This window comes from Lates calcarifer, linkage group LG1 (assembly GCF_001640805.2).
Source record: "Lates calcarifer isolate ASB-BC8 linkage group LG1, TLL_Latcal_v3, whole genome shotgun sequence".
Classification (NCBI taxonomy): Eukaryota; Metazoa; Chordata; class Actinopteri; family Centropomidae; genus Lates; species Lates calcarifer.
The window spans coordinates 6652814-6677208 of NC_066833.1; the positions used below are offsets into that span (position 1 = coordinate 6652814).

The 24395-nt window shown below is 37.3% G+C and overlaps 2 protein-coding genes across 5 annotated transcripts in view; one reads left to right on the forward strand and one right to left on the reverse strand.

Annotated features, from left to right (window-relative positions):
• The window catches only part of nms (neuromedin S), a 22738-nt gene extending 4620 nt beyond the window's left edge, over positions 1–18118 (forward strand). The window contains exons 1-7 of one of the 4 annotated variants that reach the window (XM_018696522.2): positions 9993–10345; positions 11965–12011; positions 12562–12618; positions 13782–13808; positions 13908–13961; positions 14813–14884; positions 18010–18118. In XM_018696522.2, the coding sequence (XP_018552038.1) occupies positions 10273–10345; positions 11965–12011; positions 12562–12618; positions 13782–13808; positions 13908–13961; positions 14813–14884; positions 18010–18108 (429 nt within the window). In that variant the 5' untranslated portion in view covers positions 9993–10272 and the 3' untranslated portion in view covers positions 18109–18118. Of the gene's footprint in view, positions 1–9992; positions 10346–11964; positions 12012–12561; positions 12619–13781; positions 13809–13907; positions 13962–14812; positions 14885–18009 lie in introns of those variants that run through there. The other 3 variants (XM_051069700.1, XM_051069698.1, XM_051069699.1) reach the window with 3 other exon arrangements.
• Positions 15458–21343, reverse strand: pdcl3 (phosducin-like 3). Its single transcript, XM_018696521.2, is given in 7 exon segments — positions 15458–16719; positions 16721–16824; positions 16925–17133; positions 18937–19080; positions 19771–19861; positions 20067–20184; positions 21177–21343. Coding segments are annotated over 7 exon segments (717 nt in total). The 5' UTR covers positions 21183–21343; the 3' UTR covers positions 15458–16674.
• Positions 21344–24395: the final 3052 nt, after the last annotated feature.

The window sequence follows — 24395 nt, forward strand, 5'->3', positions numbered from 1 at the left end:
AAATCAAGCCGTTTTATATATATATTTGTGATTTAATAAAAACAAAAACTCAATAACACTATCATCAACTTTGTGTGTTCCAGCCCACATGTACAGTGATATTATACAGACAAATGGGAAATCATCAGACACAGAGGATGTCTCATTTTCCTTAGTATTGTTTTTTGTGTCATCCAGCTGCTGCCACAAAGTCCTTTGACTCACACTGACTGAGCTACATTGGTCACTGTGTGTTAATGGAAAGCATCTGTCTCCCACCAAATATTCAACATGGTGTGGCACAAGCTGCTTCGCTTTTAGCAACTCCACTGCAATGATGATGTGATGCACCCTCACATTTTCATTACTTTACATCATGTAATTAAATTTAGCAAATATCTCACACATATAATTACAGTTTCTTGGTAAGGGCAGATAATTTGGTTTGGTTTGCTCTTGCGCTACTGAGTTAGACCAAAGTAATGTTTTTCATAACAGAGATGCAAAAACCAAATATATTTACTCAAGTAATTTTGAAGTACTGTACATTGGTATTTCCATTTTGGGGTACTTTACAAACTACCACATTTCATTAATTCTTTTCAAAGTGTGTTGGTCTCAACATTCAGTCTTTATTTTTAACACTTGACCCAGCAACTCATTGACTTTGCCCGTGACATAATATATAGGTGTTTTCTATGGAAGCAAATAGCTTGAGTATCCCACACACTTGTGTCAACATTTGCAAAGTTTGCATAGGGCATGTAATGTACCTTTGAGTAGCAAAGTAAAATTTTTACTGATTTCAAGAAAGGGTCATAGCACTGTCATACCCTCTGACTTGCTATCAGAGGCAGAGGAAAAGGCAAATTTGAAATTGGTGCAGCAAAGTGACCTCAGCAGCTGCGCTTTCTCCAGCAAAAACATTGTAATTTGATCACAAATCACTGAGCAGCACTTGAGCTCCATCGACCATGTGAGATGCAACACAGTGGGTCATTTTAAAGGTGAGGTCTGCTGGCAGAGCAAGCTGAGTTATGGGGTTAATAAGGGGAAGAGTATTGATGTTCCCTCACAACAAAGTGATGTTGACTCGCTCATTAATGCCAGGGCTTGATAAACACCACAACAAAACAATGAAAAATCAGGGATCCTTTTTCTGTTAAAAGTCAGCTCTGGAGAAGAGGTGGTTGGTTTTCTAGTACCTTTACAATGGCTATTCTGTTCCCCACTGACATTTATTTAGATTCTTTACCATAAAGAATCACAGAGAATGTTAGTTTATTGGATGAAGCTGCTGTTATTCTAATTTCTCTTGTTGTCAACAAAGCCATGAAAAAACCTTTTAATACTTCTAGCCTTCCATATCCTGGCTGTAGCACTCAGCCTCAAGTCCTTCATTCCATCTGAACAGGTAAATCTTTGAAAATGACTCACAGATATATGGTATAATTTCTCTAAAAAAGTAAGTAAAAGAAAGTAAAATGAAAAGTAATTTTCTTTAAAAAAACAAAAAACAAACAAACAAACAAACAAAAAAACTCTAAACACCGTAGATTTAAACAATCTTGCTCAGTTATGACTAAATTGCACATTACCCCTAATTTTAAAAATGTACAATTTGTACAACACACATTTGGTGTTTTGATGAGTATTTCCAGCGACAAACTGTGTATATATGATTGGATCATGGGATTTGTTGACTATTAGAGAAAGACTAGATTTTGCTAGCCTTATCCTCTCAGCAGCAAAACTACCCAAACGGAAACAAGCTTTCACCAGATGCAGAGGATTCATCTGTATTCTGTTTTGCTCATTTTCATCTGTGACACATAGAGAATATTGTGTTTTTTATTTGCACAATCATATGCAATCAAACAGCAACACTTCTACACTTTAGGAGAATGCCAGGGCAAATCAAACATACATACACACAAACAGGGGCAGCAATCAGGGACTATCCAATATCAGAGCATCTAAAAAACCACATAACATTCATAGTGATGAGGCAGCTGCTTCTACAAACTAATCAGTCCAAAAGGCTGTAACTGAAAACCACGAGACTGCAGGACACTTTCCCATCATGCTCTATTGCTGGTGAGTGCATCCCACAGGCAGCAGTGGTACAGGACACAGCACATATGTCAACCTATGTATATGGCCACAGGGAGATACATTAGGGGTGGCTGGGAAGCTAATGGCCAATTTTTGTTAAGGAATGTATCGCACGCACCATATTGCCCTGAGACACTGACAATGATGTTACTGTCACGCATGCTACTATATGTCATCAGATGGAGCTGTAAAGGGGAAAAAGAGGGACAAGAAGCGTTCAGCTTCTTCTTATTGCAGATGGAGGTTACTCAGATCTATTTTTCTTTCTTTTGATGAACATGCGCAGAAAGCTGTAGAGCTGTATTTTTAATTCTCATCTACACAACATTAAACATAGGAAAAAAATTATATCCTTAAGTGAAGCAGGGAATTCCACTGGTAGAGACAAATGGCCAACAGTTTGCCTTCAGTTGTCTGCAGGTGTGAATTTCGGATTCACTCCAGCCCAGCACTAAGATAGATGTTTTCAAATATTGCACATCATGACTTTAAAGGTACCCTGTGGAATTTTTGACCACTAGTATGGCACAATTCAATGTTTATATATATATATATATATATATATATTGACAGAAGAACATAGCATAAGAGAGAAGAACATAGCATAACACAGGTTCCAGATAAAAAATGTAAGGTGATACCAATAATACAGTAATAGTAATGATAGTCATGATAATTTAAGTATTAACTGCTAATGTAGCAATAAAAATAATAGCAGTACAAATAATTTTTAATTATAGCAGCATGTGTTGAGTGGAGTTATAGGAACAGCAGGAGACTTGTCATTGCAGATCAGACTCTACAGCTCCAGAGGCAGAAATACCTGCAGAAAGTCACAGATGAGGAGATTGAGACAGAAGAGCAAATGACTACGGGAAAGGGAAGATATAGAGTTAGTAATATGTAACATGGGATATGAATCCATACTGAGTGGAGAGAGAGAGAGAGAGAGAGAGAGAGAGAGAGAGAAGCTCAGTGCATCACGGGAAATCTCCCAGCAGTCCAGGCCTAAAGCAGCATAACTAAGGGATGGTTCAAGCCTGAGCCCACCCTAACTATAAGCTTTATCAAAGAGGAAAGTTTTAAACCTACTCTTGAAGGTACAGAAGGTGTCTGCCTTGCTTGTCATCCAAGTCTTAATGTCCCTAAGGCAAGCCTGGAGTTTGGCTGTTTCGTTAGGCTTCATTGACAGATAAAGCTGTGTATCATCTGCATAACAACAGAAGTTGTTACAACAGAGTGATTCCTGATAATGTTTCCCAAGGGAAGCATATACAAAGTGAAGAAAACTGGTCCAAGTACTGACCCTTGTTGAACACCGTGTCTAACTTTTGTGTACATGGAGGAATTGTTGTTAACATGTACAAACTGAAGCCTATCAGATAGATAGGACTTAAACCAGTTTAGTGCAGTTCCTTTAATCCCAATTAAGAGCACCAGTCTCTGTAAAAGGATGTGATGGTCAATCATATCAAAAGCAGCACTGAGATCTAACAAGACAATTACAGAAACAAGTCTGTTGTCTGATGCAGTTAGGAGATCGTTTGTAACTTTTACAAGTGCTGTCTCTGTGCTATGATACAATCTAAATCCTGACTGAAAATCCTCAAATAAACTATTATCTTGTAGAAAGTCGCACAACTGTTTTAGAAGAGGCTTGATTACAGCTACTTTATACAACTATGGCACATAGCCTGTTACCAAGGACAGATTTAACATATCTAATACAGAACTGCAAATTAAGGGCAGAGCTTCCTTAAGCAGCCTAGTTGGGATGGGGTCTAAGAGACAGGTTGAAGGTTTAGATGCTGAAATAGTTAATGTGAGCTGGGAGAGGTCGATGGGAACAAATAAGTCAAGGTTAGGTTTTGCAGCTGACTCTATTTGCCATTGGTTTCATGCAAAAACAAAGGCTACAAAGGAGAAGACTGTTAAGAAGAAAACCAGAATGTTAACTATGCATGTTGTGACATGTGTAAAATATTGTCTTTGCAAATGTTTTATGCGGAGGGAAATGCACTCAATGTGCATTCTGGAGAGGAATGCAAATGTAAACATAACTTTTGTTAGCTACAGTATGTAACTTTTTCTGATATTTGTAATATTTTATAATTTCAAATATGCTCAAAAACATATCTTAATGTGTTTAGGTGCTATTGAGGTTTTCTGTAACTGAGACTCAGTGAAAATCCTGGCCGCAGTGCAGAGATATACCCTTCTTCCCTTTTTGAGTGGGCCTCGTCCTTCTTACCAATCAGAGAAAGCCAAAGTCAGGAGTCAGAGCTCATGTCTGTCAATCAATACACGATTGTGCTTTCTAGTGTGTTTCTAGTGTCCCATACCTGATTCCCACATCAGTTGAAACACAGAGCACAATGAAGATGTAGGTGAAGGGCTGGGCCGACTGTAAAGGAGCAGGGAGAGGGAGGGGTGGTGTTGTTTGTCTTTGAGGCCGATGCTAACCACACCCAATATCTAACCTTTTGAGAACTTGCATAATGTAGCTTTAAAACAAAACTCCTTCAGGCATCTTTTAATATCAAAAACGTGAACACTTGAACTTTGTCAATAACAGTTTATCCTCAGTGGTGACTTCATACTGCACTAGTGTGAGAAAGAGCCCTTCACACCTCTAAATCAACACCAGCATCTCCTATTTCCTATTTTTATTTAAATAGGTCTTGCAGTAACTGCCAGTGGTTGGGAAAACAATCAGAGTACCTATTTTATCTGAGCCAGAGCCAGAATCTATTCCAAACTAAAATGGCAACAATGAGACTGACTCAGCCAACAACTTGTAAGCCATCTTACAGAAATAATAACTCCTAAATGATCACATTTCTTCCGTGGCCATGACAAATATTATCTGCTCCTAGCAACAGCTACAGCAGCATTTATGTCACCTAAAATAACGTGAAAGACAAATCAGTCTTCACTGATTGTTTAAGGCAAAATAACCCAGATCCCAAGCAGAAAACGGCTAACATGACCCCGAGCTGTGTAAGCCTTGCTGCCAAACACAGATTTTCTGGAAAGATGATGGTCATCACCACCACACCCAATATCTAACCTTCAAAATGTTTCTCAGAAAACCTTTGGGTGAGGTGATTTTTGATAATAAAAAAAACCCTACAACAATCATCAAAAATATTACATCTATGCAGCAATTCAGAGCTGAGCATGAAGGCCTGTGGTGTGATTGTGGCCTTTTTGTCAGTCTCTTTGACAGGGTGAAATCAGTGAGTGCCTCTGTGGGACTTAATGAAACACGTCACTGTTCACACACAGAGACGTGTGACAGAAGAAGTTGTGAGAACTGAACTTGAGAGCTTCACTAAATGGCTACCATAAGGAGGTTCATTGTTTTTTTTTATTTTTCTTTTTTTTCTCCAGTGCAGCAGTAAGACACAGTGCTGGTGTTGAACATGCCTGCCACCAAATCATGATATATCAAAGTCACATTATGAAAATGGGGGAGCAGCTTTTGTTTGTTTTGTTATGAATTTAGGAGAAGAGTAATTTCAGAAGCATTTCTTCAGCCATTATACCACCACCTGCTGACTCATATTAAGCCCATTGGACAGGATTAATTAAGATGTGAGATTAATCAAGATAAATGCTAAAAACAGCCTGAGGGTGAAGTTTCTCATTAAACAGCCGACACTGTTTCGGACATGTCTCTATCTAGCTGACAGCAGCCCAACTACAGCAGGATTAGTCTGACCTGCACGTCTCATTATTATTATTACACTTACATCACAGATCATCCACTTATCTGAGTCCACAGGCTTGAACTGATGTTGACACTAGATGAGGAGTCACAGTATCACCAGTATCACAGTTGTTGCAATTACTCCTGAGGGGGACATCCACAAAATATAATAACAATCAATCCAATAATTCTTGAGATATTTCAGTATGGTCCAAAGTGGTGGACTGGCCAACAGGCCAAAAAAAAAAAAAAAAAAAAAAAAAAAAAAAATCTACACTGATATCCCTAAAGCAACATCACAGCTCAGGAGGTTGTTCATCTACATTTACTGTGGTTTTGAAGGCATTTCTACACTCCTTTAACCATCTTAATGAAAAATGTCTACTGCTTTATAATAAAGATTTTTTAACCTGTTTGACACATCCTAATCCAAAATAGCCATAATAACATATTTCCTTGCTTGATTTGTACAACAAATGGAAATATCAATGTTGTATTGAGTTTAAGAATATATAAGACTAGGTAAATTGGTGACTCTAAATTGCCTGGAGGACTGAATGTGAGTGTGAATGGTTGTCATTCTATATATGTTGGCCCTGCAATGGACTAGCAATCAGTTCAGGGTACAACCTGATGCACCCCTCATGATATTTCATGATTTTCTAGCAGATTTGTTCAACACCAGCATTGTGTCTTACTGCTGCACTGGAGAAAAAAAATAAAAATAAAAAAACAATGAATACCTCTCGCCTGGTGTCAGCTGGGATAGGCTCCAGCCCTCCTGCAACCCTTATAAGCGGTATAGACAATGGATGGATATATAGTCATATAAAACTAATAATCAAACTGCTGTAATACACACTTCAAAGAACAATAAATGCCTTGATTTTCCAGTCAGGAACGTCACTATTCCTCATAATTCACATTGCACACTTGGATTTGTAACCCAGTGGTTGTGAAAGTACCAGGGCATAGAGAATCTCCATGTTTCAAAATAATAAAGTGAATAAGAGGCTCTTCCAGCTGCTCCTTTGTGGCTCAATTATTCCTATTTCCTTTGTTTTTGTGCAGGCCAATCACACAAGACGACTGTGATTGCCAGATCTTCAAATGCACTGCACACTGGAAAGATTCAAGAGTCAACAGCCTTTGAGTTTATTGCTTTTTTTTTTTTTTCTAAATCTCTGCCACATGACGTGGTGGCTGCCTCAATCTGTCTGAATAGCTGAATAGCTGAATAGCTCTTATTAGTTTACAGATGTGGTTGAGTTGAATGTATCACTTGTTCACAGCAAATTTATGCAAAGTGAAATAAAACCAATGGTATAAATAGACAAGATGATCTGACATATGTAGATTTAAAAATCCTTTTTTATTTCTTTAATACAAAAAGTGTTGGAACAAGAATATGTTTAATCCTTGTGAAAAAAATTGAATGATAAACTATATATAATTTATTTGCCATTTTAATTTATTAATTAAAATGTATTAACATTTAATTTATTGTCACAATCATCTTTCACCAAAACACACCACAATGCAGCACAGTGAGCTGCATGACATTGTGTGACAATGGTGAGTTACCTTTACTCTTCCTGGAAAGGTCAGATTTTGATGTAAAATCTAGTGTCAGCGAAATGTCATTACCAAGTTTAATGTGAACACCAGTCTGGCTCTGTCTCCTGTCTACCTGATCAGAGCAGTTAATCCCTGAGCAGAACAACATACAGTGTCCACATCAGAGCACAACCTGACGACAGATCTGTTACTTGATCAGTGAAATAAAACAACAGCCAGTCAGGCTTTGGACAAATTGTCTGACTCACATATGCAGCAGAGGAAACCTTCTGTTGTCCTACAACTAGAATGATATCATTCTTTACTTTAGATCAATTCACATATCAGGGACAATGCACGCTAACTAATGAATCATTACAATGGAAATGTGCTCATTTTAATCTAGTAATTAGGTGGGGGAAAAAGCAAGAGGCAACCAAAATAAACATTAAAGCACTTATCTCATATCTTGAGTTCATATTACTTTAATCAATCCACACAAAGTTCAAAAACCAGGATGATTATTATTGATTGATATGATTATTATATTATTATTGCTGCATTGTCAGCAGGTCAAATCAAGGCAAGTGAGCCATCCTTAATGTCTGGACCATGTAGGTCATGGTATTTGTAAGTGCTAAACACAGGAGAATGGACTTGCTTGAGGTTCTTGAGGACGTTTCACCTGTTGTCCGAAAGGCCTCTTCAGTCCTGAAGAAAATTTTTTGAGAGGTTTCTGTAGATTTGTCAGAAGTATGCTGCGAATCTCCTATTCTTACACATTCCAAAGGTGTTCTACTGGATTCAGATCTTGACACAAGTTGGTGTTGTCATCAAATTCTGACCCTACCATCTGTGTGTCTCAGTAGAAATCTAGATTTATCAGACAAAGCTAAGTTTTTCCAGTCTTCAACTGTCCAGCTTTGGTGAGCCTGTGTCCACCGCAGCATCAGATTTCTGTTCTTGGCTGACAAGAGTGGAACCTGAGAAAAAGTTGTAGTTGTTGTAGCCCTTCCGCCTCAAGGTTCAATGTGTGTGTGCATTCTGAGATGTTTTTCTGCTCATCACAGTTGTAAAGAGTGGTTATCTGAGTTACCCTAGTCCTTTTGTCAGATCCAACAACTAGCCATTCTCGTCAACAAGACATTTCCATCTGCTCACTGGATGTTTTGCTTTTTTCTCCATTTTGAGACTGTGGTGGGTGAAAATGCCTGTTTCCTTGCAGTTTCAGAAATCCTCAAACCAGCAAAAATGTCAGCTGTCAGCAAAAATCATGCCACAGTCAAAGTCACTGAGATCACATCTTTTTCTCTATGGCGGCTATGGCTCAGGAGGTAGAGCAATCGGAAGGTTGGTGGGCGACTTCGGTTGGTTCAATTCCTGGCTCCTCCAGTCCGCATGCCGAAGTATCCTTGGGCAAGATACTGAACCCCAAGTTGCCTCAGATGTTTGTCATCGGTGTGCGAATGCGTGTGTCTGTGCTAGAAAGCACTATTGTATAGATGTGCTGTATGAATGTGTGTGTGAATGGGGTGAATGTGACCTGTAGTGTGAAGCGCTTTGAGTGGTCGAAAAGACTAGAAAAGTGCTATAGTACAGTCCATTTACCATATTCTGATGTTTGATGTGAACATTAACTGAAGCTCCTGACACAATTTTATACACTGCACTGCTGTTACATGATTGGCAGATAACAGCATATATTAGCAGGTGTACAGGTGTTCATAATAAGCTGTTCCATCAGTATGTGTGGTGGCAAGAGTAGTAGTTTGTTTGTGTCATCACTTTACAATTGCCCAGCCCACATAAAGATTATCAGAACACAGTGAAATGTGCCAAAAATATATTATTTTAAATAGGCAAACAAGGACTTTGTCTTCTCTTCTACTAAATCCGTCAAAAATGTAGCCTCCCTCCTAAACCACAACTCATGTTATTTCAAATGATCAACTAGAGAGTCAGCATAGATGAGAGGCATTTTACAAGTGAGTGCACCCTTACATCGTCATATAATGGTCAATAAAACATAAAATGGACTTCATCCTCCTGCCTAAATAACACAATAAGCTTTTTATATTTTCAGTATTTAAAGTACATGAACATAACTGTGCAGATCATTTCCTCTTGCTTAATTTCTGCTTCACATAATGCCCAACACTATAAGTGTGTGTGCCTGTGTGTGTCTTTTTTAATGAGACAACATGTGTAATTTAGGCCTGTATACATTAGCGGACCATATTCCCTTGTATATGAAGAATAATTCACAGTAAGTGATACAATTATTATTACTATTATTATTATTATTATTATTATTATTATTATTATTATTACCCGTTTTCAAAGATGAGATATAATCTATAAAAATAAAGAAGTTCCCACTCAACCACCACCTTTCTCACAACTTTTAATGTAGTCCACCAGCTGCTTTTCATCAGGCATATCATCCATTTCCCATTCAAGGTCATAGATATTCCAGTCATATTATAAAAACCTGACGTCACCACACACACACACACACACACACACACACACACACACACAAACAGTATTCCCAATACAATAGTATTCCCAGAAAATCGTTTGTGAGTGTGCGTGTGGGGAGAGAGAGAGTAATGAGGAGATGCAGGGTGCGTTGGATTTGCGCAAGCATGCTGATGACCGGGTCGGTGTGATTGGTCACCTCTACGTATGAGAGGATGCCCGTCTACCAGCAAAGTTGTGTGCTTTTAAACTGCGGCGGGCAGAGGGCACGGGATTCAGACCACACAGCTGTTGGGGATCGAGATCAACGAGCTGAGCCGAACCGAACCTGAACCGAGCAGACCAGTGCGCACCACAAGACAGAACCTCTCCAAAATAGCGCACAAATAGCCTACAAAGGGGAAGAGGAGTGAGGGACACACAGAGACATGACTCTGCCAACTGTGCGACAACTTTTTTTCTTATGTTTATTCTGGCTTCTTGGATGTTGGAGTACAACAGGTGGGTAATCATTTTTAAACTGACTATATCTAATGTTCAAATGTACCTTAAACTACGTGGTTGAAAAAATACTAACTAGACCTTTACCACCTTGTTTCTGGATTGGATTTTGTTTAAAACACATCTCGTAGACTAATCCCGGGATGCACAAAGGATGCAAAATTCTCATTATACAAAAAAATATTACAGCTCAAATCTATCATAGTGATGATAAGAGATAAAATACCATTAAGTATGATAAAGTACAGTTAAAAGTGGTATATGCAGCATAGATAAGCAGAAAGCAACAAATAAGGAGAATTATTGGTCAGTTAAAGAGAACTGATTGGTGTATATTGTCTTCAAGGACACAGTATATAGTGCTCTGTTTGATCATTTAAAAAGCTATGACAAAACAATGCTGGAAGAGAATATACATATAACAAGACATTCTTAATAATGGCTCACAGCTGGCCAGTAAAGCATTAATAAATAATTACATAGAAACCTTTCATAAAATATGATTTATCAGAGAAAAGAATTAGAAGAAAAAGCATTCAAATTCTTTATAATCTTTTGAAATATAAAAGCAAATACCTCAATGCAAAATATACTTGGTTAGTCTCAGTGACTCAGTGCTTTATTCAACATTCAAAAGTACTCACTATGCAAAATATCTTATTCTAGAATTAGTTATCAATTAATTTTCATTTTTAATTACTTCATTCACTGTTGTGTCATTAATCAATTAAGCAATTTAAGGTGATAATTTATTCATATATAAAATATGAATCAACAAATTAACCAGTAACTATAGCTTTCAAATGGAGTAAAAAGTACAATATATCCCCTTGAAATTAAATAGAATTGAAATCTGAGGTAGTATAAAATCGAAATCCTCAAATAGTGTACAAGCATCTCAAAACTATGTTATATATTAGATATTTAAATACAGTAAATGTATTTAGTTTCTTTCCATCACTGAGTAGCACCAAGTAACTTAATAACAACTAGAAAATCCTCATTTCACTGAACTATTCTGCTTAAAAGTTTGTGCTGTGCTACACATCTGACCACACCTGCAGCAACACTGACTTCATGATGTACTAAACACATCCTCCTGAGAACATTACTTCAGCAAGGTGAGACTTTCAACCACTGTAGGTCAGCCAAAACAAGACTTTCAGCTGGTGTACCAATATACCATATATTATGGTTACATTTGGATTCAAGACTATTATTACCAAACAATTTTCTGCAGAAAGCCTTTGTATTTTCATTAAAATGTGTTTTCTTATCTCTGATAGTGGAGCAGAAGCCGGCACTGGTCTATTTGTAGATGCTCACATAAATGGCTGCAACATTGAATCGCTGTAAATTTAACACTGGACCAAATTATTCTTGTCAGTTCTTATAAGAATATTGTAAAAATAATTTTAAAGAACTTAAAGATAAAATTAAGTACAGTAAAATTACTTACTATTGTAAGTTACTATTGTAGACCACAAATATACTTAGAGTCCTATAGAATTACTATGGCATTCGTGTACAATGTATTTGTTATTTTAATGGGAATGATGTCAGAAAAACTGAAATTCCAGTATGACTGAAAATATTCCTCACGTGTGCTCTTTATCCAGATGCCAGTCCTTACAATCAGTGGGAAGATGGCATAGAGTTAAGAAAGGTAATGAAATATATTTTCATTTTATATTCACCCACACTCAAATTATCCTTATATCATTACCATTTTCCATGACCTCCGTATAATGAATTATTTTCAGGCTTTGAGTAAAGAAAGGGATGTTATTTTAAGGCTGCAAAGAAAAGAGAGAGGCAGTCAGTAGAGGTGTGGTGGTTGTAGAGTCTTCGCTTTAGTCATTAATCAACAGCTCTGCCACAACTCTGTTTCTTCTCAGTGTCTTGTGGCTGCACAGGCTCATGTGATTATCACCACCAATGGTCTGTTTGAAGGACAACAGAAAGTATTATGGTATCAAAGAATGAGTCCATAGATGCAAGTGATCAGCATATACATCCAAATACTGATTGCAAAGAGTAGTTGTGTGAGAGAAATTAAATGGGACTGACTGTAAGGTTTGGTAAACCTACAGTTTTTCTAATGAATTTAAATTCCAGACAGGCTGTATTACATGTCTTTTTTTCTCCTGGAAAAAAAGAGATTTAGTGTTGCAATCTGTTGTTAACTTGCAGTGAATTATGTTGCTTGTCTGCAGGTGCGCAGCATTCAAAGTGATGATTTCAATGACATTTTGTGGAGAGACCAGGATGAGGTGGGTGAAGAGTAAACACAAAAATACTTTAAGATCACTTTAAAAGTACATAACATTATATAAAGGTACATAATATTATACATAATATACAGTATTTTCAACATGCAACACTATGGTGTATAGAGATGGTTGTTCACCTCTATTCCACAGCACCAGTACTGCTTATTAAAGTTTCAAATAATGAAGTTCTACGTTTTCCGTCAGTCCTATTACTGACAGTCTGCTCAGTGATGGTCTGGTGGTCTGTCTACCAGGTCTGCTTATATAAAACAAATTTTACATTTTTAGAAATGGTGGGCTTGTTTAGCCTGAAACACCTTTTTTGAAACTGCTAATCAAAACCTGAAAGCAGGGTTGGGACTAGATACTCCATCACATGCATGGGTGGTGCTGTTATGAGGCTAAGCTAAGTTTTCCCCTAATGATCATAAGAAAATGTGATACTGCTTTTGCACATTAATTGGCTTAAGCAAAATACAGAGAGCAAGCTGAAGAAGAGAAACACTGTGGTGTGGTACAGTGATATATGACTAGCTGTGATGGTATACGGAAAGCTGTTGGTAACAAGACTGAAAACTGGGGTTACTTAAAAATAATTAACTGGATGTGTTGTCCCTTTTGCAGCCATCTCAGCTATTGATATCATGAACCTCATCACAGCAGAAAAAATAATTAAAAAAATAACTATACAGCTTCTAACAGAAATCTTGGGAAAAAAGTATCTTAAATGTCTAACAAATTCAACTTACAAATTCTTAACAGTTTTAAACCTTTGAAATTCTGTACAGAACATAGTGTGTAGGTGACAGACAAAACAACAGGAACACAAAATAATCCTAAACTAGGATTATGGCCTCAAAAATGACATCTTGTCTCTGATTTTGAGCAACTTGCTTCTTTTTTGCTTCTTAGAGGAAATATTTATTGGTTGTTGCATTGCAATAAAATTTGATTTTACAGGACATCCTGTTATTGTGCCACTCCTCTGTATTTTTTTTTTTTTTATGTGACAAGAATGAATGTTAACAGTTACATTGTGACAGTAGTGAGAGTAGCAGTGTAAGTGGACAGTGCTGTGATGCAACCATCAGGAAGATCCAGTATCTAACAGTTATTTTTACATGTTTCTTCTGTTATTAATTTGAAATTGTGTTTCCCCACAGGAACACGTCAAGAATGTTTTCAAAAGAGTAAGTTTCCCTCCCCAGCAGTGTGTTTTTTCTTTTTTTAAAAATTCCTGATATTGTCCAGCAGCAGCTCACTGACTTTGAATTTCTCCTTTTTTTCAGTTCCTGTTTCATTACTCCAAAGCACGGAACTCTGTTGGAGCTGTACAGCAAGAGGTGAGCAGAAGAACAAGCCACTGTTGTCTTTTTGATTCATAATGTCTTATGAGTTGAAAGAGTTATTGTTTTCAGTTAATGTCATTAATTCCAAGATGGTGATCAAAAGCTCACGATGTGATAATACCTCGATAGCAAGTCCACGATACAATATTTATTGCAATTTTTTGAAAAAAGGCAAATGAAGACTTGGAAAATTCTCTATATTGAACAATGAACGAGGCATTAATTTTTAAGTACAAAAAACAGTTAGCTGGGTTATAAAGTACAAAAAATCGCCAGTTAGATTATAAAAGTACAAAAAACTGTGCAAAAACAGTCAGTCGTATTCCCCGACGTGTAGGTAACCGCAAGCTGGCAATGTCTGCATGGTTTTTTGGCTGTTGCCTTTTCTCCTTCCTCATTTCGTGACTGCTTCTACACGTCACATCTAAAAGACGCTGGCAGCATCCACAATTTCAAAGGCTTCGTCTTGCTATTCCCTGCCCTGTTCTCCGTCATCTCCAACACCGGCGTTCGCCAGCTGTGGATTTGAAGAGCGCAGAGGACGATGGTCTCTGTAATTCCCTTTGCTGTACTTCACCGCGGCCGTAAAACTAGTTTTGCCCAGAGGACCTAGTGTTTGTTACCTTCCAGGTCCACGACGGTAGCGAGACACTTTTGTCATCGTGGTATTGTGAAATTGATGATACCGTTACATCTCTACTTAATCCTAACGTTTTTTTTTTGTTGTTGTTTTTTTTTTATCAGTGCCCGTGTGAATCCAAACACAGCCTCAAAACTGATAAAACTTTCAGTTCATTGTCAGTTTAAGGTCGTCACTGAGATAACTTTTCTCTTTCCTCCTCCAGTCTCACTCAGCTCACCCTCTCATGCGACTTTTGCCCAAGCTTTCCCAGAGGAGAAAGAAGGTGCTACTTTTGGTGAGAAAACTAAAGATAGATATAATGTATTTAAATTGTCAGCTGAATATTTTTAGAAGATCAAGATATACTGTGTCAGATTTTATAGATGATGAGGGCTATGACCCCCACAGGGGCATGCAAAAAGACTGAATAGGATGCACACAAGCATCAGGGGTGTCAAAACCACAAACACTGAGAAACTACCACAGGAACCCAGAGGAAACTCCTATTTAAGCCATATGTCTAGTCAGGAAGTTTAAATTTTCAAGTTGTCTCAATTCACACATGGTAAACTTCCTTTTTTAAGTACCTTGTTTTGGGGATGTTTGAGAACAGTGGCTCCAAACCTGCATCTGAGGCAAAATTATCCAGTATTTAAGAGTCATTCAACATTTTGAGATGTACACTGACTCTCATTACAGATTTTGTGGTAGGCTTACCTTTTTTTAACCTTTGAATAGTCAGGGTAACTGATTGCCCCTACTTCCAGTCTTTGAGCTAAGATATGTTAACAATCTTCTGGCTGTGGCTTCAGACTTATCAGATATGAGAGTAACTCATCTGCCAGAAAGCAAATAAGCAAATTCTCAATGTGGTGCATTATTTTATTCCCAAGAAAAAAGCAAAAATTACAGAGAAGTAGAAGGAGATGTCTCAGAAAAAGAATCTAAATTTGAGTAGCAGGACATAAGCCCTTCCATTAATCATGTTTTAACTTTTTGGAGAGTGAACAACAGACAACACCATAAAGAAGAAATAAAGACACCCTCTACCATTTTTCTAAAGACCTTCTCAAGAAGCTTCCTAGTCAGGTACCAAAGAAGTAGTGCAACAGTGATTAAGAAGGAGCCAACAGAAATCACATTAAACGATCAGTGGTCAGGTTCGATTTACTGCTGACACTGACTTTTCTCTCTGTCTGTCTTGCTAATGAAACAGAAGATTTGAGGGCTGCCAAAGGGGGTGTTGTAAAAGAGAAATCTAAAAAAACAAAGGAAATCAGATCTAACAGAAGAAGAGCAGCAGGCAGCTTCTCCTGTGGACATCATCCAACATCAACCGATGGAGCGACGCATAGCATCTCCAACATATCTCCTCAGAAAGAAACATGACTTTGTTAATGGAAAATAAATTGTTGTAAAGATGGAAAAAATATCTAACAGCACTGTCATGGCTGCCATGTGTCTTCCTGCTTCCAAATGTCAATCAGTGTTGTCAACGTGAAATGTACCCAAGCACAAATTTGGCATGTTGCACTATTACACAAGAAAGGGGTGTTGAAATACAAACAAAATACTCAAAATAAGCTCTTTGGCAAGCCTTTTATACTCAACAGTGAGACAGATTCCAAAAAAACTAGCATTTAGATTAAAAAAACTGGAGAATTTTTGTGGCAAAGAGGTGAACTCACATTTAATTTAACTGGTATAAATGTACATGTACATTTTGTGACATAATTATCATGAAACGTAATAAAAAAAGTTAAAATTTGTCTTTGATGCTTTTGTAAAGATTAAGGTGATGGATACGGGTGTTATTCAAATTACGAAAAGGCTGACAGTGCTGTTTTCTCCACTTTCCCATGAAGATGCACAGGGTGGTTCAACAACAAGGTCATAGATGTGATTCTCTTTAGCCAAGTGTCCTGTCAAACTTTCCTCGAGCAGGACTGACCCTGCATTAGAGTGCCACCTACATGTTTAGAATATGAAATGTACTTGAATACAAAAGGAGATGCATCATCAAAAGTTTCAGGGTCCTCTGAGTGTTTCCCACATAGCAGCCACATTATCTTTCTGGTTTGGCGTCTAATAGTCCTCGTCCTCAGAGTCACTGTCCTTTTCGTGTAGGGAGTGAACATCTGATGGATGACAGTAGCTTGTCTTCAATTTGCTTCTTAGGGTTTTCCTCTAGGTCTGTCTTCACTGCCCCGGTCTCTGATAACCTCCATTCCAGCTCTGGGAGAGAGACAAGAGAAGTTACAAACCTAATACACAGGATGTGGCTGTCTATTCAGAAGCCAGGGTTTAATTTTAAAGTGAGCAACCTTCATCCTACCTTCAACTTTGAGGTTCATGCCCCCGAAGACCAGGGGTCCGATGAACTGGGCCTTCATCTCGCCCTCAAAATAGACAAAGATGGTGGGCAGGTTGCGGTCGGGGTAGTTAGGGATGCAGGTGGTGGAGATGGACTTGAGGAACTTGGTCTGGGGGAACTTCCTGGCCAAGGTGCTCAGGTGCTGGTTGATCAGGGTACACAGAGGGATGCTGAGAAACAACATGAATGGAGAGGAAGGGTAGACAGACCTGTTAGTGCTGCACTTTTTGTTTGCATTGTGAAGGTTAGAAGAAAATAGTGAAATGTTCCAATCACAAGTTCTCAGAGGCAGAGGTGATGTCTTTAAGTCCAAAACAAAAAATATTAAATTTACAATAATATTAAAAAAGACAAAAAAGTGGGAAAAACCAGAGAATGTTTGACCTTTGTTTGACCAATGACAATTACTGGAATCAAAGCTGTTGCCAACTTTCTCTCTTGACTTATATTTTAACACCTAAAGTGGACTGTATCCAGGTGTATTTTACAGGTGTATATCCAATAGGCTATAAAATAAGCTTAACATCGATTTATTGAGGAACAGAAATCTGTTTAGGTCTTTTAGACCAGGTACTTAAATTCACATAAATTGACAATTGGCTTGATGGCAGGTCTATAATTAGTCTTGGGAAATTATGTCAGAAAGAAATGACGTCCCATTAAAATTACCACCTGTTTGAATGTAAATAGGGATACAACTTCATATACAGTTTTAAAAATTAACAATGTTAATGTTAAAGTGACAGTTGTTTCAAAGTGGTATTGTTTAGGTAGGCTACTTATTTAGTCAGTGTAGTAGTGGATGAATGAGTAGTGAACTATCCATTTAATAGGAATGATGTTTATTATAGTATAGGCTTATCATCCACTATTTTAATAGTCATGATTATATCTTCAGGCATGTCTGAGAGATGTAATGATGACATGTAAAAGATGTAATGCGTGTAGAAAACCTTTTATCTATGAATGTAAATATTTAAAATTCAGTGGGTTTAATGTTTAATGAATATAACACTGATTTACTGATGAAAACATTTTGTTTACAGAGGAAACACCCATCAAAGCTGAAGGCCCTCAGTGACTTTGTGGCAACACGGAAGTGGACCATGGAACTACCTACCAAGCAAGCAAGCAAAAATAAATGATATGATGTCAGTGGTGCAAACAGACATGCAATTAAATAATATATATATATATACTATAAATATATATACTGCAATACAGTTTATTTGACATGTTTGGGTTGTTTTGACATGTTTTTTCATATGTCTGATATCAAAGAATGATAAAGTTTTGTCTCAAAACATCTTGAGGTCCTGAGTGATACAGTAATATGTGTCTATGTATTTTATTTTGTCAGAGCTTTCATTTGTGAAGGTTTCCTTTAATTAAAAACAATTAGTTTGAGATTTGTATCCTCTTGTCCTTTTTGCACCACACAAGAAAGAAGCCCAACCCCGTTAAAAAAGTGTCTAAGTAACTTTTACTCTGAGTAAATTTTAAACCAGGTAGTTTTTATTTGAGTACATTTTTAGACCAGTAACTTTACTTTTAATTCAGTAAAATTTCATCAAAATAGTGGTACTTTTACTTGAGTATAATATTTCAGTACTCTTTCCACCTCTGATAGATAGATGTACTTTATTGTTCCTGTGAGGGAAATTCTTGAGTTACAGCAGCATTATGAAAAGAGTAACAACATTATGAAAAGAGTAATAACTACTAAGACAATCTTAAAAATATATACAGGGAAATAATTTAAGTTGCTTTAAGCTAAACAGAAGACAAAAACAATATTTTCAACAGGTATGTTATCTTATAATAATAATATATGGTTGAAAGGGGTCTATTTACCCACATTACCCACAGCATGCAAAACACTCAACTGAAATATTTTTTACCTTATTTCCATAAGCATTCAAGAGTTTTTGTCTTGTTGTTGTTCAAGTGCTTGACATGGTTGAATGACCTACCCCTGTTTGTAGAGGTGTAGCACGACCCAGATGCCTTCTCCAGCCTTGTTGACCTCCTTGATGTAGTCCTGCCCTGAGATTTCCCCCACCTCCTTGAACATATTCTTCACCTGAGCTGCCTTCCACTCTGCAAGACGCTTTTGCCTGCAAAGAAACACAACTCGCATCAGTATACTGATAGGCTGAACTGAGTGTCAGTCTGTTATGGTTAGGTCTGGTTTAGTGATTCTACAATGAAACTCATGGTAATAACATAATTAAAAACTTTTGGCTTTCTACTCTAAAGGTATCACACGAACATTTAAAGGGGCTATTTAAAAGCTTTGCTGTCCCTACATAGCCAATGTAAGCATTAACATCTGTTTATTCACCAGTCTAGAAGGAACATTGCAAGTTCAGCATCAAACTTAATTCCTTTACTCACTAAGAGCTGTCTCCAGAAATGGAAAGCAACACTAATGTTTTACTTCTAGTCCTATCACTTCTTTTCTTCTACTGAAGTTAGCATGCTAACCAGCTAACCTTGGCTTGGCCAGCCTGGCCAGACTGGCCCTGAATAAGTAGTGCAGCTCTTATACTGTAAACGTGACAATGGCTGAAGCTCTTGGCAAGTGACCATCACCAGCACACTCCATCAAGAAGCTGCATTCGGTGGCAAATAAAACGTACAAATAGCTCCTTTAAAACATAGCTTGCTGGTGCATTTGCCACTGTTTTTGCCTTCAACAACAAAAGTAATGTTTTTGAAAGCCCTTCGCAAAGGGTAACATTATAATGCACATGACTGGGAGTTGCTCAGTGCACTAGTACCCTTCCTGCATTACCTCCACTCACCTGTACATTTCAATGGCAGCTTCATCTTCCTCACTAAACTCATCTTCATTCTCCTCCAGCTCCTCCAGTGTCATGCTGTCATACGTTTTAACTGTTCAAAGAAACATTAACAGTCAGCAGCTGATTTTATCCATTTTTAAAATTATCTTAACAGTCAGTGATCAGATGCATAGGGTAAACGTTTTTCAGAAAATATCATATTAGATTCTGTTTTCAGGATTTTCAACTTGTACATCTGCAAATAAAACCAAAAACTACAGAGTGAAATGATTTGGGTGACACATTGCATCTCTTACCCACAGACTGCTGTTGGAGGGCAAGCTCCTCCTCTTCATCATCTTTAGGTACCTCTTTGGGAGGAAGAATGCCTTTCTTTCTCAGGATATCATTCCACTCTGTGTCTTCGTTTGGGTCCTGGGGAGAACATATACACAAGTACTGTTACTCTGGGTTTCTTTTGGGTCTGTAATGTGATGTATTACCAGTTTTGTAAACAAAATAATTTCAAAGCTGTAATCTGTTTTTGAAGATCAGAACCAAATTACCAAGGCCAGGATTTTCTTTTTCATTTTTTCGGAGCAAGCTTCACTAAACTGAGAATGAGCCATGGTCTTGAGGAAACGTGTACACTGTGGGCCTGGATGAGTTTGTTCAAACACCAAATAAATAAAATTAACTTGTGTAGGTTTGTTTTCTGTACACGAAAAACTCAACTTAAGTTGCTGAGTGAAGGTGTGCACAGCAAATCTCGTTGTACTTTCACTTAGCGGAATAAAGCACTCTGATTCTGATTCTGAGTGAAGCCAACTATAAACTGTATACATCTCTCTGATCTAGATCTTCTCTATATTGGGGGGGGGGGGCGGACAGTGTAACTGGCATTCTTTTTGTTTTCATAAACAGAATAAAGGTTTCATAAATCTGTAAATGGATTTTAAGTGGTGTTCAGGCTTCAAATATAATGTCTAACACTCTTTCTCCGTAGCAAGAGGAATCGTTCGCTTAGAATGAATTAACTTCCCCCAATTGAAAAAATGAATGAACAAAATCTACTGAGCTCTGATAACACTCCAACGTTTCTACTACATCAAATACATTTACGTTTTCGAGGCCGTTACGAGCAAAATATCTTTCTCCCAAGTAACAAACATTTCAGCTCTAGTACCAGCTACCTTAATGTCAACATGTTTTCAGGTTTGTTTCTTGGACAGATTTGGAGGATTAAGCACTCGGATAGCTAATAGTGAAGCTAATATTGCAACTGTTGATACGCCCAAACTTCATTAATAGCTAAGCTCTGCTCTTAAATTATTTAAATATACAATGTCGACAATAACCGATGTTAAATCGTTTCATTAATCAACATTAAATCGCTGCGTTTAAAATTCTCACAAAGCTTTACCAACCTGCATTTTGACAGATACAAGTCTCCTCTGAAATCACACCGCTGCTCTCCTCCCAGACACGGAAACAGAAGGACCGCACACAGATCGATTCCGGCAGAAAACAGAGAAATACGGTTCTCTCAAATAAGCTCAAACAAGCACACAATGCGTCCATGGTTAATGTAAAATAAATGTAACTAAGTATAACTGAAATCAGGCATATTTGTCTTTTTTATTTGATGTTACACGTGAGTAATATCAGTTTCAAGAGACGGGAACACATGCTTAATGGGTGGGACAATAATAAAAGTGACACCAACTTCCTCTTGGGGCTCAATATGACCAAATAAGGAGTGAGAACGCAGCATTCCATTTGTGGCTGCAACCAAACAGGTGCTGTACACACACACACACACACACACACACACACGTCGATCTCGGTCACTTTTGGGGACACTACATAGATTTCTTGGAAACTTAACGTAACCTCAACCACAGCTGTATTATGACTATGCCGTAAAATAAAATAAATCACGTAAATTCAACTTAATCCGGAGGAGTAACAGTATCAACAACTCATATAAAATAAAAGTTAATGACACATCAGACACAGACACATATAGCAGTTATGTAAAATAAGGATTAACAGGGTTGTCTTCATACACACAGCGTAATAAGGTGTTTTTACCTAATTACCTAATTTCCTACTAGTTTTACTTCTTTTAATTCCTCTTTTTGTTTGTACTCCTCTTATATTTTTTTATTTACATATTGATTACTAGCATGCCAAAAGCCCCATTTCATTAGATCTCAATTTATTATGGTAAGAACAGTATCAGTGATCAGTATCAATGGTGTCTTATAGGGGACTATTTGTGTAAAGAACTTTATTATTTTAGTTTACCCTGAGTGCACATGGCCCACATTCCCAAATGATTGTAACATAAATGGCACACAGCAAATTTGGGAGCTTGGGCCAAATAGGGTTATTTCAGCAGGAGTAATGATGGTTAGCTTCTTGGTAAACTAATGAAGCTGTACTGTGTAGCCTGACATGTAGTTTACTTCACAGGAACTTGGAGACAACAGAATTCACAGTAGACAGAGGTCGGCAGTGTGCATGGAGGTGGGTCCACAGGGGCAGTATAGCAAATGTTTGGCCTAAGGTCCCCTGATGGGTTAATCCAATCATGCAAACTACTGGCATGCAAACTACTGGCTCATGCCATGGTGATGATTTATTCTCTGATAACACAGGTGATACGAGACACACTGATGGGGCTTTGAAAAAAAACAAAACAAAACAAACAAAAAAACAAATAGAAGCTGTGCCGGTACAGTAAGGGATTCCTTTTAATTTGTGTAAGATTGGCCCTCTTGTAACAGTACAATATATTTTATTATTCTATGTTTTAATGTTTATTTTTAAATCATATTTTACTTTTGAAAGACTGACAAATAAAGTACCAGACAACATCAGAAAACACTGATTTCATTTGTTGGCTTTTGTTTCTCTAAAGGATTGGTTCACAGTTTCATAACCCTGTCTTAAAACAGTAGTCAGGCACCCTTATGAAGACTACAACATGTTTCGCCATCATTCCTCCTGTTTATACTGGCTATCAACATGCTATTCTAATGCATGTTCAATGTAAGGTATTAAAGACAAAATCCAGAGTCCCCCCTGTGTAAAAATACATTGCACAGTTTATCTGAAGTCAACATATGGTTTCACCAGTCTGAGTTAAACAAATCAAGTAGATATCTTCCAAAGTTATAGTCTTTTTAGTACAAACTTCAGCCTTTGTGTTTCCCTGGACAGTCTTGCTGAGCTATAAAGAAAGGAGAGTAATACAAAGAAGTTGGTAGATTTTGTCACCCATCACATACACTGATCTGAAAATGGATCCTTCTAGGCCAAGTATGCAAATAAGGGATGATAACAGCCAGCAAAACCTGTTTTAGTGTTGATCTGGGCATAATTGTTTTAAGACAGATTTGAAAAATGTGAACATAATTCTTTACGAGATAGAAATTTAAAGAAATATATAGATTTTTGTCAGGAAATCACACATTGGTCTATTTTGGTCTATGGAATATTAGAACTTACCATCAGCTGTGGTGTGTCTCCTTTGCTGTATTATTATTTGCAATTCTCCCTTTTGGGTCATCTGGTTTGACCCAAGAGGCAGTTTTTTCTAATAAAAAAATAATATTCTGCGCTTATTATAAATCAATGTGAATGTTACACATCAACTTAAAATGTAAAATGTACGCAATTTTTATATGCTCTTAATTCGCCATTTGAACGAGAAATTGAATTAAATGGCTGGAAAATCTGAACATTTTGTCTTTGTACTTTTCAAGTTAATGAATGGACTGAATTACAAAAAACCTTCGTGTGATAATGATCATATTGGACACACACACTGTGTTAGCTCAACAGCCAATCACTGGAGGGCTAGTGGCGCTATGCCGGAACTGGCGGAAGGGAAAGTTGGTGAAATGCGGAAGACGAGAAAATAAAACGAAGAGCTCTCACTTTGTCCCTGTTTTGTAGGAACCAGAAACGTAATTAATTTGCCGATGCTGTAATTGTTGTAGTTCTTTAGCAATTACCATACAAACGCTCTCTCTCTCTCTCTCTCTCTCTCTCTCTCTCTCTCTCTCTCTCCTCTCTCTCTCCCTCTCCCTCTCTCTCAAAAAAAGAAGCATTTTAATAATAACACATTGAAGATCAAAACAACACAAACGAGCTGTGCTGAAAATCTTCTTTTTAAATAACAAATAATTACTACTGTACATCCCCTATTTTTTTAAACATTTTATATGAGTGTTGCATCTTTCAGATCGTTGTTATTTTTTATATTGTAGAAAAATTTGACAGTCCCAATGACAATTCAGTTAATTTGTTGCATTATCTCTTGGGTCAAATCTGAGGAAGTGTCTTTTTTAATAACACCACTGGGGGGCATCAAGGCTAGAATCTCATACAAGGGCTTTAAATTCAGAAATAAATTTGCTTCAAGTGTAAGCATTCCAGAAATTTTATTTTCTCTCAGATAAATGCACCATAATGAGCTGTGGGCAGTTTGGGGCTTTTGTCTTGCTACCTATTTGTCTTCTTTACCCATTGTGAAAATTAATGGGGTTTATGGGTTTGATGCAATTTGTAATCTCTTTCTTATATTATAAAAAAAGAAAAGTTGAGATCATCAAACTGCCAAATAGAAGATTCCT